This window comes from Anabrus simplex, chromosome 14, assembly GCF_040414725.1.
Source record: "Anabrus simplex isolate iqAnaSimp1 chromosome 14, ASM4041472v1, whole genome shotgun sequence".
Lineage (NCBI taxonomy): Eukaryota > Metazoa > Arthropoda > Insecta > Orthoptera > Tettigoniidae > Anabrus > Anabrus simplex.
In genome coordinates, this window is record NC_090278.1 from 9,756,535 (window position 1) to 9,776,587 (window position 20,053).

The 20,053-nt window shown below is 36.9% G+C and overlaps 1 protein-coding gene across 2 annotated transcripts in view; it reads right to left on the bottom strand.

Annotated features, from left to right (window-relative positions):
• LOC136885232 (zinc finger protein 665) overlaps positions 1-20,053 on the bottom strand; it is a 67,503-nt gene that overhangs the window by 16,377 nt on the left and 31,073 nt on the right. For both annotated transcript variants that reach the window (XM_068230225.1, XM_068230224.1), the window contains exon 4: positions 13,625-13,707. In XM_068230225.1, the coding sequence (XP_068086326.1) occupies positions 13,625-13,707 (83 nt within the window). The remainder of the gene's footprint in view (positions 1-13,624; positions 13,708-20,053) is intronic.

The following is a 20,053-nucleotide window of genomic DNA, read 5'->3' on the forward strand; positions in this document are numbered from 1 at the left end:
TTGTGAGTGTCCCATGCTTTTAAGATGTAAAATTGGCACTGTATATCACTAGGTGCATTTCCTCTAATGTTTAATCACTGGTAGATAATTGTTATTGCTCATTAGATTGGATTCACTGTTCAGGTTGAAGCACAGTTATAACATATTTACACACGAAAATCAAAGTCTTATACGCCATAACGAAGTACTTAATTCGCGGATATTTACAAGTTCCTATGACGGCAATGTCATACAATGTCAAATACTGTTCACTTGTGATGGAGATTTAGCCTTATTAAAACTTCAATCAATTGTTATTACACACGTATTTAAGGGAATATGAAACAGATTAGCTTGGCAGGTTAAATGTTCAATTATTTCACTTGAAAATCGTTTTAAGATTCACACGCTTATTTCTCATGAATGTTTAAAGCCAGTTTCATTCGAATGTTTAAAGTCAGTTTCATTCGAATATGAATACAAGTTAAATCAATTAAATTTGTTCAATTTGCTGTTGAAAGTACTAACTCTGTAAAGTGATTAAATATCATAAATCTTTGACAACACTTTGAAATTATTAAGTTAGTATCATATCAATCGAAAAGTGTCTAAGTTCTAACACGAGTTACTGTTGTATACGACTTGTAGAAAACTTTACCGTAGAGTTCGTACGATGTGATGTCTTGAGTTCGAACCTCGCGAACACGTTCACGAGAGACAGCATGACCACACGACGGCAGCGAGTTGAGAATTGAACTGACTTGACCTAGCAGAACCCCGTTCTCTTATACCAATCTGCCGAGGTCAGCTCCCCCCTCGTTGAAAAATCAAGTTTCTTTATACCTGAATTACTCTGAAGTTCGTATGCCGTTATTAATGAAATTGCAGTATTTTTGCCTTTAAATAATGGGCTATAGGATGGCGTATCTCATTCGTTGATATCTTAGTGGGTTCCACAGTTGGTAGAATTTCTTCTAGTATGTTCGACAATATTACGATGTGTTCACGTGATAGCTACATCACGCTCCTGCGTGACGTAGCTTGCTTGATGTATGCATGCCCAAGCCGCTCCGCTGCGCTACTTCGCTTGCTAGGGTCGTCCCGTTGCGCTGACTTCCATTAAATAAAATTATGTTCCAGACCATACATGGTTCCTGGTACAGTACGAACGAACACAATTACTGAGACTATCTGGAGGTAATAGTAGTGCACCCTTGAAAATTGGTTATTAGTTTATTTGGGAAGAATATTTTATTTCTAGTGTGGAACTATGCATACATTTATCGTCCAGGAAGATGATTTCAACTCTGCATTGTCTGTTAGCCAGCAGGGGAAATAGGTTTTTCCCGTGCCGTGTATACGAGTCTGGGTTTTTTTTGTGCCTTGTTGAAGACAGCAGAAGGTGGCACGTGGACAGGAACTCGACCTGATAAAAGCGATCAATACTTTGAGATTTTGACGTCATGATATTTAACCAATTGGACCGCAAGGTTAGCCTGATCGCAAAGTCTTAGCCAATAAAAATTAATTAACAGACACACCTACGTCTTGAAGGAATAAATACCCATGTACTTGAGGAAATCATTCTCTTTGCTCTCTTTGCTCAGTTGCATTCTGTTCGGCGCTTTCTGTTCTGCTCAATTGTCTACGGGAAGAATTGTTCGAGCACATGTGTTACTGGAAACGACGTATTCGACGTGGAATATTACCAGTATTCATTTAAGGAAAGACGAAAAATTTTTGCTTCTGAGGAAATTTTGGGACATATAAATATCGGAAACGCAGCAGTTCAGATTTCCATAGTTTTATAAATCTGAAGAGAATTTATAAAGTAGGTAAAACTGTGCCATCTTGAAGAATCGAGTGTGTGTGGAGTATTTTTTCTAAGACATATCTTTTAGTTTCAGCTTCCACCAGAAGACGCAAGATCCCCAGCAACCCTAAAATAGTTGGGAAGAATGGAACCTCAGCGTTACGACGAAGTGTGTGTTTATCCTAAGTCCTCGCCTGCTGCAGCCATGTATCTTTAAAATGTGAGGCATAATTCAGCCCGGGAGAGAATAACATCGGAGATGGAGTTTGGTTAAATATTCATTGATCATCAGCCGAGTCCAGAAGCCAAGTCTACTACAGCTAAGATTTTAAATTATACTTTTCTCTTTTCTATATTGTAATAATTATGTAGACGTAGTCCTTGCTTGAATATTTAAAGTCATTTCTAATAGCCTTTGTAGTTAGGATTTTCACTCTTCCTTCACTGGTGTTGGTAGATTTGATGTGTGCGAGAGTGTATTTGGGACCTATAATTTGTTCTATGTGAGTGAGTGCTTCGTGACATGTTCTCACTGTCCCATGTTGAGTCTAAGAAGGTGTTAAAATTATTTGACCCACGCGATAATAATTATTAATTTATAAATTAATGATGGAATAACTTTTGAATTATTTGGGACAGAATATCGACGTGTTCTCTGAATTTAGGATTTTTCCTTGATGTTTTGTGGTTTACCATAGATTCGAAATAGAATAGAGTCATCTATGATTTCATTAAACCATAGCCTGCGATGACGCGACCGCGCGCGTATAATAACAATAATAATAATAATAATAATAATAGACATTATTACGGTCTAATAGAATATTTAAAGGTCATGAGTGTAATTATTGCTGTGCTTATAAGTGATTAATGTGTGCTATTTTGAAGTAGATGTTGACCTGGAATATTGGTCGTGGCTTGAATGTCCACAGATTTTGCATTTACTGTTATTGGTATTTTTGAGACTTGTAAATGGATCTTAAGATAGGTTTTTATTTGTGTGTCCATTACATGAGTCAATTAAGGAAGAGAGTGTGTTTTTCAACATAATTTCTTCTTGTGCAGCACATGTTGGTCAATAATTTATGATAATGAGAGATTAAAAATAACGTAGTCGTGACTCATAGACCGTATGCGCGAATGTTTATTTATCTGTGACTGTAGGCAGTTCTATGGAAATTTTAGTGACGATTTCTACTACAAAATTATTCTGGAACATCGTTGTGGAATTTATTTCATTGGAAAAGTGATAATCCTGTCACAATCACACGTCAGACGATTATAATGGTAGCCCTTGTCTGATATGGTCATCGAGAGAAGTTCTCATGTTTCAAATAAAATTTAAAAATCAAAATCAAAAGATAGGATTCGATAAATTTATTTAATAATACTACCGTGGACCAAAGCTTGAATGTGAGATGGATGAATGATTGATTTTGTTTATAATTGTGATTTCCATGGTTATATTTCGTCATGTTGTGTGTACGCTGAGCGCGTAACGTTTCGATTATTTTGTTGTTTTGTGGCGAGCATATTTAGCTCAATTATGAATTTTTAAGTGATTTTATGACGAAATAAGATAGATTAGGATCTTTGCTTCGAGAAAAAATACTTAAGCAAGGATCGCGTCAATGAAATAAGCTCACAAAATGTAAAATGTTTAACGCTATAATGCGAGAATTTTTAGCCTTTATTGTGAGTTGTGCACAACACTAGGTTAATTGACGTAAGAATAAGAATCAAATGAGTTAGATATTTGATTTCAAAATAATTTTGTTATATAATTTGAAGCTTAAATAATTAATTGAAATAATATTTAATTAATAGAAGGGAGTTATTGGATTTTCGTGTGACGTAGAAATTTGACTCACAATTTAAATGAATCGCAGAGTATTGTCAATTTAAATTATAATTCAAGAAAAGGAGAAATAATTCATATTTTGAGATTTTGAGATAGGTTTTCCTCAAATAATAATTTGTTTATTTTCTTAAGACAATTTATTAAGGCTTAACTTCGTCTGTTTACAGAATTCAAATTAATGGAGAACTGCGGAAGAATTCCGGCAGGGAAGAATTAAATAATTTTATTTCAAGATTTTGAAAATATTTCTAGAACCTGGAAAGTGCTAATATATATTTTAATAAATGTTAAAACCCATTTCTTTTTTGTGTTTTCATTTGTCGTCAGTCCTTAGATTGTCCCTGCCCTCTATAATTTAGCGTCGCCTGTAAGCGAACGTTCCGCCTCTGGGAACTTTTGCTTACCGGCTGAGCTGCCCGGCAAAACGGGGGCAGGTAGTACAAATTTGGCGCCCGTAACGTGTTTGGCCCGAATTTAATTGACGACGCCAATCTAAGGACTCGATCTTGTAGTCCAAAATTTGGACATAAGCAAGATGCGGCGACAATAGGATTTTTGGGTTATTTGATAACATTTATTAGCCCAGATCTCTGTGGCAGAGAGCACTTTAGTTAAAGTTAGGAAGGGCCATGTTGAATGCTTGAAACAAAATCTCGGAGATTAGGAAAATTTTATTTTTTTATGCGACAGCATTTGCGCAACATTTCGGATTTTAATAGTTAAATATTATTGAAATGATATACAAATCTTCCCCTAAGGAGGTGAGCTTAATTCATTAGTAGACGTGGAACTGGACTCTGGTTTATACTCTGATATTATTCTCCCCGAGGTCTGAACTGCCGTTTCTTGAAAAGTTTATTGTTATTATGGATGAATGGCGTGCATTTTTGGAGAATGCGTTAGGAAGTTTGAAAGATAGCTTGAAACAGGACCTTAGTGAAAACCAAGCTAAACTTGAGCTTAGATTGACCGAGAACAGTGATAAGTTAAAACAGGAACTTAGTGCTGAATTTAGTGAAAATCAGGAGCGATTGAAACAGGACCTCAATGAAAATCAGGAGCGATTGAAACAGGACCTCAATGAAAATCAGGAGCGATTGAGGCAGGAATTAAGTGAAAATAATGAAAAACTGAAATTAGAACTGAACGAGGGACAGGATAAATTTAAATCCGATCTTAAAAATGCATTGGAAGAAATACAGAATAGGACGGATGAAAATATTAATAAACTGCACATGGACGTGAAATTATTTAATGGGAAAATAGCATCCATTCAAAGTGAGCTTGTAGCAGTAAAACAGAATTTCTCAGACTTTAAAGGTGAAATACAGGCGGGTATTACAAGTTCGTTAGCTGAGATGTCGAACGAAGTTAGTGAGAGACTCGCTAAAGTCCAGACAGACGTATTACAGGGGCTTGATAAATACAAAAATGAGGTGGAGAAAAACTTTCAGAATATCGAGGAGAAAATTGTGGATAATGCAGACGACCTTACAGCGACTAAGGCGGCATGGAGTAAGAAGTTTACCGGCCTTTGCGAAACTTTGAAACAAGTGGAAAAGGGAGTCATAGCAGAGATAAAAGTTTCCCAAGTAACCACGTCAGAAAGGCTAGAATATTTCTATGAGACTATCGAAGAGACGCAGACAGGTCTCAAAGAAATAAAAACGGAAATAGACAAGGAAATTAGCGAAGTAAAAGCTGAGTCCGAAGCATCGAAGCGTGAACTTCAGGACGGAATTAAGGAGCTTGTTGAAGAGCTTAAGATAATCAAACTTCAGGGCGAGAGGCATAATATTGTCACTTCTACATTATTGGAAAGGCAAGGTCAATTGGAGAAGCGGATGTCTGATGAAGTCCCGTCTTCAACTCCAAAAGTGGTGGACATGGCTAATCCCTTAAATAACACCAACCCTTACATAAATCAGGAGAGTAGTGGGATAAATTCGGCAAATGTTTCAGGTCAGACTCAAATTGTTAATATAATTAAACTTCATGAGGAACAACAAAAGAAGTTTAATAACGTTAAAGGCGTTACTCCTAAAAGTTTCATTCGTGAACTTCAGGAATACTTCAGAGATAATAAGATACCTCCTGAACGCCAACTAAGGGTGACTGAACGCTATTTGGAGAATTCAGTATTAACATGGTATGAAGCGTTCAAATATTCATTTGAAGATTTTGAAGGGTTTAAGAAGGCATTTCTGGAGAGATATTGGAACAGTGACCTACAGCATAATTTAAAAACAGAACTTTACGCTAAGAGGTACGCTTCTTCTACGCCCACACGCTATGCCGATTATTTTTCAGCCCAGCTACGTAAACTAAAGGAGCTTGATATGCCACCCTCAGAAGTTGAAGTAGTCCGTGTAATAATAAGGCAACTTCCAGCGGACATTCAACGTATAATGATTGCTTCGAACGCGCAGACCGCAATTCAGGCTGAAGCCGTGCTCCGTCAACTCGACCTAACTTCGAGAGAGCAACCAAGGCGTAACCTAGGTCAAGATCAACAGGTGTTACAAGCTACAGTCGTCCGAGCCGACAGTGGAGCTTCGTTCAACCAAGGGAGACCTAGCGGTCGAAATACAAAGGAAATGTCACCGAGAGACCGTTCTACTAGGTCAGGACACAGAAGTGACGAGGAGAGAGATTATTATCGAAGGAATGTACGACGCAGACCCTATGAAAATATTCGAGGAAGGTGGAGAAGAAATAGCGAAACTAACTATACGGGAGGAAGAAAAAGAAACTGGAGACAAGAAGAGAGAGAGAAATACATCCAGGAATTACGCAAGGAAAATCAGGAGAAATCCAAGTGGCGTCATGCAATTCAGGACCAGGACGTGAACCCTGACATAGTAGGAGCGGAAAGCTTAGAATACCAAAGGGCTAAGCAAGAAGAAAATCGCCAGCGCTATGAAAAGGAAGATTATAGCCAAGGGGCTATAAAAAAAAAATCCATCCAACTAGAAAATGATAGTTCGAATCCTAACTCTTGTAATTCAGAGGTCCCGAAGGAATGGATTGTAGTTCAGATTGATTCATGGGTTACTAAATCTGATGATCTGTTAGAAGAGAATCTTGAGACTAGTAGAAATGATGCAAGGACATTACCGATAATATTAGCTAGAATTTGTGACGTGAGAGTTAAATGCTTAGTTGACACCGGCTCCACTATTAGTGTAATATCAACATCATTTATGAATGACTTAAGAGAAAGGCATGAAATACCCATCATTCCCGTCTCACATGTTAAAATTAAAGGAATTATCCCTGACAAAATTGTAATTTGCAAACAGCAGACATTTCTTGATGTGGAAATCGGAAACACCAAGTTCCCTAATATATTTTTGGCCATGACAAATATTAAATTTAATATCATTCTTGGAATGGATTTTCTTACATCATACCACGCAAACATTAGTTTGGACTCCAACCAAATAGTATTTCGTCTGGAGGAATTTTCCGAAATTACAGTCATGAATCCTGTTGATGTAACCGACCAAGAGGTGTTCCACATAAATTGCGCCTTAACATCGAGGGAGAAAGAAGACTATGAGGCCTTAGAAGAAATTCATCAGGTTCTGGATGACATCATTGAAGAGGGCGAAAATAGAACACATCCCTTGGATCTTATAAATCAGAAGGTGAATTCAGCTCAGGGAAATGACAAGGAAAAGGAACAACTTCGTAATCTATTATTAAAATATAAGAACTTGTTTGATGACAAACCGGGACAAATTCCAGACTTTAAATATTCATTGGTGGTAACTGACTGGACTCCTTTCAGGAAGAAGCCATACCCGATCCCGGAGAAATTCCATTCTAGAGTGGAAAAATTAATCGAAGGCATGGAAAAGGATGGGATCATAATGAAAGCTAGTACACCTTTTCTTAGTTCTTTGGTCATCGTAAGCAAGCCAGATGGATCCCTTCGTTTGTGTTTAGACGCTCGGGAGATAAACCGCAAGTTAATCTCTGAAAGAGACCAGGCACCCGCTATTAAGGAAGTTCTAAGGAAATTTCGAGGGATGAATCTCTTTACGTCAGTCGACTTCACTTCCTCATATTATCACATTCTCCTGGAGGAAAAATCTAGACTCCTAACTGGATTCATCTTTAATCAACAGACCTACGTCTTCCGAAAATTGCCATTCGGCATATCTAATGCAGGAAGCGCTCTTATTCGAGCATTGGATCGATGTCTTACGGAGGAGGTAAAGAGCTTCACGACTAAGTACATTGACGATTTACTTTTGGCCAGTGAAACCTTCGAAGATCACTTATCTAAACTGGAGAAATTGCTGGAGAATCTCTCTAGAACAGGATTCCACATAAATCTAGCCAAGTCGAAATTCTGTCAGACTGAAATTCTATTTTTAGGACATATAATAGATGGTGAGGGAATCAGACCTAACCCGGTCAAGATTGAAGCCATAAGTAAATTTCCAAGGCCCTTAAGAGTAAAACATGTAAGGCAATTTTTAGGGATGGCCAACTTTTTCGCCAACCATTGCCCTAATTTTACGCAGACTGTCGCACCTTTACAGGATATGCTAAAAAAGGGGAACAGATGGAAATGGAATGATGAATGTGAGACAGCATTTAATAAGACCAAGGAAATGCTGATACAACACGAAAATTGGGATATCCAGACTTTGGAAAACCGTTCATATTACAAACAGACGCATCAGGTATTGGAATTGGAGCTGTGTTATTCCAAGAAAATAAGGAAGACCCTGAAAGGAGAGTTTATCTTGCCTTCGTCAGCAGAAATTTGAGAAATCACGAAAAGCACTACACGGTTACTGAATTGGAGATGTTGTCAATAGTATATGCTCTCAAATACTGGCAGAAGATAATATATGGTTATCAAATTATTATCAGGACTGATCACAAAGCTTTGACTTTCATGTTGAAAACTACCATGGCATCCGAACGAGTATTCAGGTGGACGATGTTTGTCCAGCAATTTGACATCAAACTGGAGCACTGTACTGGAAAAAGCAATTTGTTAGCTGACTGTTTAAGTCGTAACCCGAATGCCGATATTGAGGAAATTCATCAGATTGAATTAGTTCCAGAGGACCACGAATTTTTAAGAAAATTACGTTATATTCGGCAAGCCCAGAAGAGAGACAAAGATTTAAGAAACATCATAGACTTTTTGGAGAAGAGAATCAAACCCGGAGAACCTAATTATAGAAGATATAAAAGGAAAGCCTCACGTTACCAATATTTGGATGGGATATTATTTAAATTCATTGATTCTGCAAAATCTGAATTTAGAGTTGTGATGCCTCCAAAATTACAGGAATCCCTTATCTGGCATACGCACAGAATAACAGGTCATGGTGGCATTGACAAGACGGTTGCCACTATTCAAGAGAAATTCACTTGGGAGAAACTTCGAACCATTGTTCGTAATGCAGTCCGCACCTGTGATACTTGTCAGCGAGTAAAACCTAGCTCTCATCTGCTTCAGCATAGTCCTATTCCCATATTACCTACAGGGCCTAAACAGTTATTTGCAATGGACCTATTTGGACCAGTCCCGATCTCTAGGAGGGGAAACCGACATGTAATAGTCACTATCGACATATTTTCTAAGTATATTGCCTTGTATCCTATCCAAAAGGCGAATTCAAAATCTGTAATCCGTCGGATAATCCGCAATCTGATACCTCATATGGGCAAGCCAAAGGCCATATTGACTGATCACGGATCACAATTTACCTCCGCTGAATTTCGTCAAGCTATGGAACAATTAGGCATTAAGCATATATTGAATTCTGTCCGCCATCCATCGAGCAATCCAGCTGAAAGAGTAATGCAGGAACTGTCAAAATTCTGCCGTATTTTCTGCGGAAATACACATTGGTTATGGGTAGATGTGTTACCAATTATGATGGAATGCTTAAATAACACTGTGCACGAGGCAACATCTCAGATTCCAGTTGTTCTTCATTTTGACAGACGACCTTACCGACCTTGGGATAGTATCATTCAATGCCCAGGAAATGTAAAACCTACCCTGGAGGAGAATATTGAGAAGGCAGCTAAATCTCTAAAGGAACAAGCTGAGAGAAGGCAAAGACGTGTCAGAAACAAGAAGTTTCGTCGTCCATTAAAATTACATGAGCTTGTGTTACTCAAGAAACCAGCTTCCTCAGAAACCACAAGTAAATTTTATGCCAAGTTTGCACCGTTATTTATTGGGCCGTACAAAATTATTAAAGTCTATGGGAACAATGCCTATCGCATACAAAGTCTTGATCAATCATATGAAGGAGTTCATAATGGTTCAAATTTGAAGAGTTATCACTGTCCTAAACAATCTGCTGTAAATCAAATAAACGTCATCTTGGAAGAGGAAACGTCATGGGACGAAGATGAGGATCCGATCTACCTTCATGCTTCAACGCAGGTCAATATGACGGAAGAAGTATGCAAAGAATGTCAGGAGTTACAAGATTCCACTATGAGTCAATTACGCTTGCTTTGTGCTGCGCTGGAACTGGACAATAGTAGGCTACGTGCTGGAACGTCATCTGGAATAATTATGGAATAGCGTGACACATAACTGTACTTCAAAATTTTCAAGGGACATGTTAATTATATTTCCAGATAATAATGATTTAATCTGCCCATCAAATCATTTTTTCAGCCACGGGAGAATATGCACCCTTGAAAATTGGTTATTAGTTTATTTGGGAAGAATATTTTATTTCTAGTGTGGAACTATGCATAAATTTATCGTCCAGGAAGATGATTTCAACTCTGCATTGTCTGTTAGCCAGCAGGGGAAACAGGTTTTTCCCGTGCCGTGTATACGAGTCTGGTTTTTTTTTTTTGTGCCTTGTTGAAGACAGCAGAAGGTGGCACGTGGACAGGAACTCGACCTGATAAAAGCGATCAATACTTTGAGATTTTGACGTCATGATATTTAACCAATTGGACCGCAAGGTTAGCCTGATCGCAAAGTCTTAGCCAATAAAAATTAATTAACAGACACACCTACGTCTTGAAGGAATAAATACCCATGTACTTGAGGAAATCATTCTCTTTGCTCTCTTTGCTCAGTTGCATTCTGTTCGGCGCTTTCTGTTCTGCTCAATTGTCTACGGGAAGAATTGTTCGAGCACATGTGTTACTGGAAACGACGTATTCGACGTGGAATATTACCAGTATTCATTTAAGGAAAGACGAAACATTTTTGCTTCTGAGGAAATTTTGGGACATAAAAATATCGGAAACGCAGCAGTTCAGATTTCCATAGTTTTATAAATCTGAAGAGAATTTATAAAGTAGGTAAAACTGTGCCATCTTGAAGAATCGAGTGTGTGTGGAGTATTTTTTCTAAGACATATCTTTTAGTTTCAGCTTCCACCAGAAGACGCAAGATCCCCAGCAACCCTAAAATAGTTGGGAAGAATGGAACCTCAGCGTTACGACGAAGTGTGTGTTTATCCTAAGTCCTCGCCTGCTGCAGCCATGTATCTTTAAAATGTGAGGCATAATTCAGCCCGGGAGAGAATAACATCGGAGATGGAGTTTGGTTAAATATTCATTGATCATCAGCCGAGTCCAGAAGCCAAGTCTACTACAGCTAAGATTTTAAATTATACTTTTCTCTTTTCTCTATTGTAATAATTATGTAGACGTAGTCCTTGCTTGAATATTTAAAGTCATTTCTAATAGCCTTTGTAGTTAGGATTTTCACTCTTCTTTCACTGGTGTTGGTAGATTTGATGTGTGCGAGAGTGTATTTGGGACCTATAATTTGTTCTATATGAGTGAGTGCTTCGTGACATGTTCTCACTGTCCCATGTTGAGTCTAAGAAGGTGTTAAAATTATTTGACCCACGCGATAATAATTATTAATTTATAAATTAATGATGGAATAACTTTTGAATTATTTGGGACAGAATATCGACGTGTTCTCTGAATTTAGGATTTTTCCTTGATGTTTTGTGGTTTACCATAGATTCGAAATAGAATAGAGTCATCTATGATTTCATTAAACCATAGCCTGCGATGACGCGACCGCGCGCGTATAATAACAATAATAATAATAATAATAATAATAGACATTATTACGGTCTAATAGAATATTTAAAGGTCATGAGTGTAATTATTGCTGTGCTTATAAGTGATTAATGTGTGCTATTTTGAAGTAGATGTTGACCTGGAATATTGGTCGTGGCTTGAATGTCCACAGATTTTGCATTTACTGTTATTGGTATTTTTGAGACTTGTAAATGGATCTTAAGATAGGTTTTTATTTGTGTGTCCATTACATGAGTCAATTAAGGAAGAGAGTGTGTTTTTCAACATAATTTCTTCTTGTGCAGCACATGTTGGTCAATAATTTATGATAATGAGAGATTAAAAATAACGTAGTCGTGACTCATAGACCGTATGCGCGAATGTTTATTTATCTGTGACTGTAGGCAGTTCTATGGAAATTTTAGTGACGATTTCTACTACAAAATTATTCTGGAACATCGTTGTGGAATTTATTTCATTGGAAAAGTGATAATCCTGTCACAATCACACGTCAGACGATTATAATGGTAGCCCTTGTCTGATATGGTCATCGAGAGAAGTTCTCATGTTTCAAATAAAATTTAAAAATAAAAATCAAAAGATAGGATTCGATAAATTTATTTAATAATACTACCGTGGACCAAAGCTTGAATGTGAGATGGATGAATGATTGATTTTGTTTATAATTGTGATTTCCATGGTTATATTTCGTCATGTTGTGTGTACGCTGAGCGCGTAAAGTTTCGATTATTTTGTTGTTTTGTGGCGAGCATATTTAGCTCAATTATGAATTTTTAAGTGATTTTATGACGAAATAAGATAGATTAGGATCTTTGTTTCGAGAAAAAATACTTAAGCAAGGATCGCGTCAATGAAATAAGCTCACAAAATGTAAAATGTTTAACGCTATAATGCGAGAATTTTAAGCCTTTATTGTGAGTTGTGCACAACACTAGGTTAATTGACGTAAGAATAAGAATCAAATGAGTTAGATATTTGATTTCAAAATAATTTTGTTATATAATTTGAAGCTTAAATAATTAATTGAAATAATATTTAATTAATAGAAGGGAGTTATTGGATTTTCGTGTGACGTAGAAATTTGACTCACAATTTAAATGAATCGCAGAGTATTGTCAATTTAAATTATAATTCAAGAAAAGGAGAAATAATTCATATTTTGAGATTTTGAGATAGGTTTTCCTCAAATAATAATTTGTTTATTTTCTTAAGACAATTTATTAAGGCTTAACTTCGTCTGTTTACAGAATTCAAATTAATGGAGAACTGCGGAAGAATTCCGGCAGGGAAGAATTAAATAATTTTATTTCAAGATTTTGAAAATATTTCTAGAACCTGGAAAGTGCTAATATATATTTTAATAAATGTTAAAACCCATTTCTTTTTTGTGTTTTCATTTGTCGTCAGTCCTTAGATTGTCCCTGCCCTCTATAATTTAGCGTCGCCTGTAAGCGAACGTTCCGCCTCTGGGAACTTTTGCTTACCGGCTGAGCTGCCCGGCAAAACGGGGGCAGTAGCAGATGGCATTTCAGACGATAAGCATGTGATGAACAAATGATGCAGTGACAGTGAAAGACAGAACTCATTTTTCATGGTTGCTTAAAGGTATTGAAAACAAATACACTTCAAAAATGTCTAGCTTTACCAGAGATTAATTTTGTATATATATTCAGTAAAACTGCATGACGAAACATTAAATATGATCTTAAAGTACCTGAATATTTTAGATACATCTAACCAATAGAATTCTAAGATATTAGTGTTTAAATGTAACCTTGTAAAGAAAGGATTAAACTGATGAAAATGGCAAGCTTTTGGAGATAATCCAACCACTACTGAACACAAGTGTGAATAGATACGACTTGCTCCAGATTGTATAGGATTTCTTGTGTACGTACTTTGTTTCTTCTTTGATGTATGGCAACAGCTGATCATCAGCACGGTCTTCTATGAATGTTTCCTCCTTAATACCTTCGAATGGCTACAAGTAAAAGATAAGAAAATTACAATAAGGAAGTAAGGGAGTAAAATATATAGGCCTAAACAAGAAACAGCTGAGAAACTAAATTTCATTTTGGCAAAAGAAGAGTATAATTAATTTATCTCCCATTTTAAAAATATAAGAGTGGAAAGGAACAATCACATCAAAATCACTTTAAATACAAAAGAGGTGGCGAATGGTACACAAAAATACCTTATTATCAAGCAGTAAATTTTAAATGAACAGAGAAGAAGACAATTTCTTAAAATGCAGTATTATACAAATCACACTGAAATTTTTCTATTAAACACACAGCTAATCCTTAATATATTTATATTATTTACAAAATTATACTCATAATATCTTCTGTATTTACAAACATAATCAACCTATATACAATATGTGGAATTATTTCAAATAATACTATACAGCTGCTATTAGATTAAAATTTATATTGCAGTTACATATTATATTTTTTTACCCTTTTGGAACCTAACTTGCATAACGACCTGCTGCGTCTTGACCCAAGTCCCTTTTGCCACTGCTTTTCAGACAACTGACAAGAGAGATAAGAACGTGGAAAGGAACACACTGCAGGATAGCAGTAGACAAAGTAGCAAAAAAAAAGAGGAAAATAAATAAATAAATAAATAAATAAATAAATAAATAAATAAATAAATAAATAAATAAATAAATAAATAAATAAATAAATAAATAAATAAATAAATAAATAAATAAATAAATAAATAAATAAATAAATAAATAAATAAATAAATAAATAAATAAATAAATAAATAAATAAATAAATAAATAAATAAATAAATAAATAAATAAATAAATAAATAAATAAATAAATAAATAAATAAATAAATAAATAAATAAATAAATAAATAAATAAATAAATAAATAAATAAATAAATAAATAAATAAATAAATAAATAAATAAATAAATAAATAAATAAATAAATAAATAAATAAATAAATAAATAAATAAATAAATAAATAAATAAATAAATAAATAAATAAATAAATAAATAAATAAATAAATAAATAAATAAATAAATAAATAAATAAATAAATAAATAAATAAATAAATAAATAAATAAATAAATAAATAAATAAATAAATAAATAAATAAATAAATAAATAAATAAATAAATAAATAAATAAATAAATAAATAAATAAATAAATATTACCTACAAACTTTTACACAGTACCATTCCTTGCTACTCTTTCCGTTTCTGTTGATCCCTATATCTACAATGACTAGCTATTTCCTTTATCCTCTTATATTCACATTCGCCTGTTTCTATATTTGTATAGATGACTTGACTTGTCACCTCTTTGTTCATTTCCATGTTCTTTCTTTCCCAAAACACATACTGTAATATTAAATTGTGACGTGAAAATGGGAACTAATATTTATTTGGCATAATGGAATTACAACATGAAAACGCCTACGAGTATTTATTTATTTATTTACACTGACTGACAGAGCAAATGCAACACCAAGAAAGAGTGGTCAGAACTTTATGCCAATTGCAGGGTAGACTGACGTCACTGAGGTATGCTCATGATGTGAAATGCGCCGCTTTGCTGCGCACGTAGCGAACGATAAATGGGACACGGCGTTGGCGAATGGCCCACTTCGTACCGTGATTTCTTAGCCTACAGTCATTGTAGAACGTGTTGTCGTGGGCCACAGGACACGTGTACAGCTAAGAATGCCAGGCCATCGTCAACGGAGGCATTTCCAGCAGACAGACGACTTTACGAGGGGTATGGTGATCGGGCTGAGAAGGGCAGGTTGGTCGCTTCGTCAAATCGCAGCCGATACCCATAGGGATGTGTCCACGGTGCAGCGCCTGTGGCGAAGATGGTTGGCGCAGGGACATGTGGCATGTGCGAGGGGTCCAGGCGCAGCCCGAGTGACGTCAGCACGCGAGGATCGGCGCATCCGCCGCCAAGCGGTGGCAGCCCCGCACGCCACGTCAACCGCCATTCTTCAGCATGTGCAAGACACCCTGGCTGTTCCAGTATCGACCAGAACAATTTCCCGTCGATTAGTTGAAGGAGGCCTGCACTCCCGGCGTCCGCTCAGAAGACTACCATTGACTCCACAGCATAGACGTGCACGCCTGGCATGGTGCCGGGCTAGAGCGACTTGGATGAGGGAATGGCGGAACGTCGTGTTCTCCGATGAGTCACGCTTCTGTTCTGTCAGTGATTAGTCACCGCAGACGAGTGTGGCGTCGGCGTGGAGAAAGGTCAAATCCGGCTGTAACTGTGGAGCGCCCTACCGCTAGACAACGCGGCATCATGGTTTGGGGCGCTATTGCGTATGATTCCACGTCACCTCTAGTGCGTATTCAAGGCAAGTTAAATGCCCACCGCTACGTGCAGCATGTGCTGCGGCCGGTGGCACTCCCGTACCTTCAGGGGCTGCCCAATGCTCTGTTTCAGCAGGATAATGCCCGCCCACACACTGCTCGCATCTCCCAACAGGCTCTACGAGGTGTACAGTTGCTTCCGTGGCCAGCGTACTCTCCGGATCTCTCACCAATCGAACACGTGTGGGATCTCATTGGACGCCGTTTGCAAACTCTGCCCCAGCCTCGTACGGACGACCAACTGTGGCAAATGGTTGACAGAGAATGGAGAACCATCCCTCAGGACACCATCCGCACTCTTATTGACTCTGTACCTCGACGTGTTTCTGCGTGTATCGCCGCTCGCGGTGGTCCTACATCCTACTGAGTCGATGCCGTGCGCATTGTGTAACCTGCATATCGGTTTGAAATAAACATCAATTATTCGTCCGTGCCGTCTCTGTTTTTTCTCCAACTTTCATCCCTTTCGAACAACTCCTTCTTGGTGTTGCATTTGCTCTGTCAGTCAGTGTATCTGGCATGTCTACTTGTGAAACGAGACGTTATCTATCGCTCATTTTCCATGCTCATTTAATTTAAATATATATATCCTATTGTTACGTATTTGCTGGATTAATCTGAGTCGCTCGATTTTGACCGATGGCCGTGCGGCCATGCGCAGTGTGCGACTTGGAATGCTGGAAACAGCTGTGGACTTCCGGCTTCTCTGGGCGAGAGCGGGTCCGTCTGGCTGCTGCGTTGAAGCTTTCAACATGGCTACGTTAAGGAGAACTTTTAAAGAGACATCTTTGCGTAATGGGAGTGCCTTTGTAATGGAGCCTGACTCCGGTGGATAATTCACTGAACGTTCTTTCTGGATCATCTAAGCCATAGGCTAACTGCTTAAAAAAGGTAAATGTAATTTCTAACCTCAAATCTGGGAAAAACTGAAATTTGCTCGCCGATAATGAACTTAAATTATGCTATTTTCCTTTCGTTTTCTTTCTTTCTTTCTTTATTTATTTATGCCCTTTACTTTTTAAATGTTTCTCAGTGTGCTCCAACATTAATTTTCTTTATTGGTGTAAGAAGGAAACTTTGTGTGTGTGTAGTAACCGTTATGCAACATGGCAAGTATTGGTATTGGATAACTCTACTCAAGTACGTACTGGAAAGTCTATATTATGCAAGTGATCTCGTACAGACAAGGACCACATTCTTCGAAACTTTCGTTGCTTAATTAAAAACTGTCAACGTCCGCAAGAAAAATTCATTGTATCGTAATGCACTGAATTTGAAAAAGTATGTAACGAAATTATGTGGGAATTTGGAATCGCTAGTTATGCGTCTATGAGTTGTATTTTGTGCGAGTTGTTTAATCTTTGTGTGTTGTGGTTCGTACCTTGTTTGCCTACCCATTTTTGGTGATGTTTTTATTATTATTATAATCGTCGTGACAGTTACTACTACTATTATTATTATTATTATTATTATTATTATTATTATTTCGTTATTTAATTTCGGTATTGATTTTCCTCCCTAGTTTTTTCTCCGTCGTTTGTATTTAACTTCTACCTGTTGCTATTGCTTTCCCCGGCTAATTTATGGGACGTGAACGTTATTGCATTGTCCAGTCTTTAATTAATGACACCTCATGTACGTATCCTAGTGTAATCCAAAGCCCCCTTCTTTCCGGATCATCTAAGCCATAGGCTAACTGCTTAAAAAAGGTAAATGTAATTTCTAACCTCAAATCTGGGAAAAACTGAAATTTGCTCGCCGATATTGAACTTAAATTATGCTATTTTCCTTTCGTTTTCTTGTCACATTCTACTCATTGTTTGAGTTCCTTGCCTTTGTTATTATTACGTAACGGTCATCCCTTTCTTATCTTATCTGATGGATTTTGGTGGCTTTGATGATTATAATGAGATGATGGCTTGGCGTCGGTAAATGTCACTCCTGTGGTGTGCTTCGAGTTCTATTATTATGTGGGAACGTATATTGTATCGTTTCCATTGATATTTTTTATTTTGATGGTATTGTTTTCCACCTTTGTTTTATTCAAATTTAATCTAGTTTGGTTTATTTATGTAGACTTAATTCGCGGTTGGAGCCACTGATTTATCGTACGTGTGTTCTTGTGTGTCCCTTTGCGTGTGACTTATTATTCGTTAGTTATGTAGCAAATTTCAATTTTAACCCCTCAGCGCCGACCTCTATACGTGGTATAGACCCTCTTTTCTTCCGTAGCCGCCGACCTCTATACGTGGTATAGACCCATACATAGTTTCACATTTACGGCTATAGCGCGAAGAGTTTTGGAGTTACTGATATGCAAATTGTTTTGTTTCCAAGAAGACATTTTCGGGTTTATCAGTGTTGTAAGTAAGAATTGAAAAATCGTTATAATGTAGTTGTTTTTGCAAGGATAATTATTTGTCAAATAAGTCTGAGCACTAATCTCTTGCTTTTTTAAAGTCTGTTTGCTTCATTCTTTCCCACAGAATAAAATAAGGAAATGATGATCTGAGAAGTTTGTCTTTTCCTGTGATGTTCTTTGCTCTATTTGTACATTGGGAGTGCGGTTTATTTATTATATTTGTCTTTATTTCTCAGCTTGTAATATTTTCGTAACTCTCCACGAGCGCTCTGTGTAGGCATCAGTTAGTGCTGCTTTCTGTCATACGATACGAGAACCAGTTGTTCATGGTATATATCTCGTTTGAAAGACGATGTCTCGACCTTTTATCTGAAATATGTATCGAGTTGGTTTGTTTCGTCATAAATGTTATTCCCCTCATTCAGTTTCGTCCTGTTGCTTTCGGTCTCGCTGCAGCTTCGTCAGTCCGTGTGACGCGCCGCGCTCAGCTGTGATATGACTGACAGTAACATACTTGAAATATTGTATAATTCAGATGAAAGTTTAATCGGAAGTAGTAGTGACAGTATAAGCAGCAGTGATAATGAAATAGATGATGTAGCAGTGGTAAATGATGAAAGTGACGATGAGAAGGAAACAGTACTTGGAAATTTTGTGTAGGAGTCTATAGATAATTATACAGGTCAGAGAGAAGTTTTCAACAGTGAATTCTGATTGCTAAATTCACTAATAATATCCACACAGGTCACAGAGACAAATATTGAGCAATTACCTTATCGGGTTCAGCTGGTGAAAGGTTTGTTTACAAAATACGCTCGCTTGGGAGGGGAACGAAATATTCAAGGCCGGCGCGCTTCAGATAATACAGTTCCAAGGTTGCGGGAAAGACATTTTATCAGGAAATTAGCACCCAAGGGTTGGAAATCCAAACCTGAGGGACATTGTATCCTGTATTCAAAACACGGCGAAAAGAAGACGTCAGTGTACTGCTGCCAGGAGTGTGACTTGAGTCCCTGTCTCAAAGAGTGCTTCGAACTCTATCACATGGAACTAAATTACTAAGGAAATGTGAAACAATTATGTAATTATCTGCATGTACATAGTTCTGTCATAAGGAATTCCAAATTTCGTGAAAATCGGGCTACTCTTATACTTGCAGTAACGCTTTAAGTGAATCGATGTATTTCAGTCGCGCGTAGTTGAAATCTCATCCGGCCGCGGAGTACGAAGCTATTTAAATGGCTGCGACGCTGAGGGGTTAAACAGTATTTATATCGCGGGCCCGCATACCGGTTGGAACCAATTAAAAAAATCTTACTGTACGTTAAGCTAACGTAATTGGCTATTTTATTTAATGGTATTAGTTATGAGTTTCAGCTTCTTTTCATCTTAATTTAATTTCATTAAAAAATACTGTTCCCCCTTGTGTTAATTGCGTTTTGGTTTTTATTTAAAAAAGAATATATATATTTAGCTGTTCTTATATTATACCGATTTTCAAATTTTATTTACTAAGTAAATATTCGTTATTTTAAATTTAATCTCGTGTGTTATTTAGTAGTTAGTAATATTGACCTGGCAACATGTCAACGT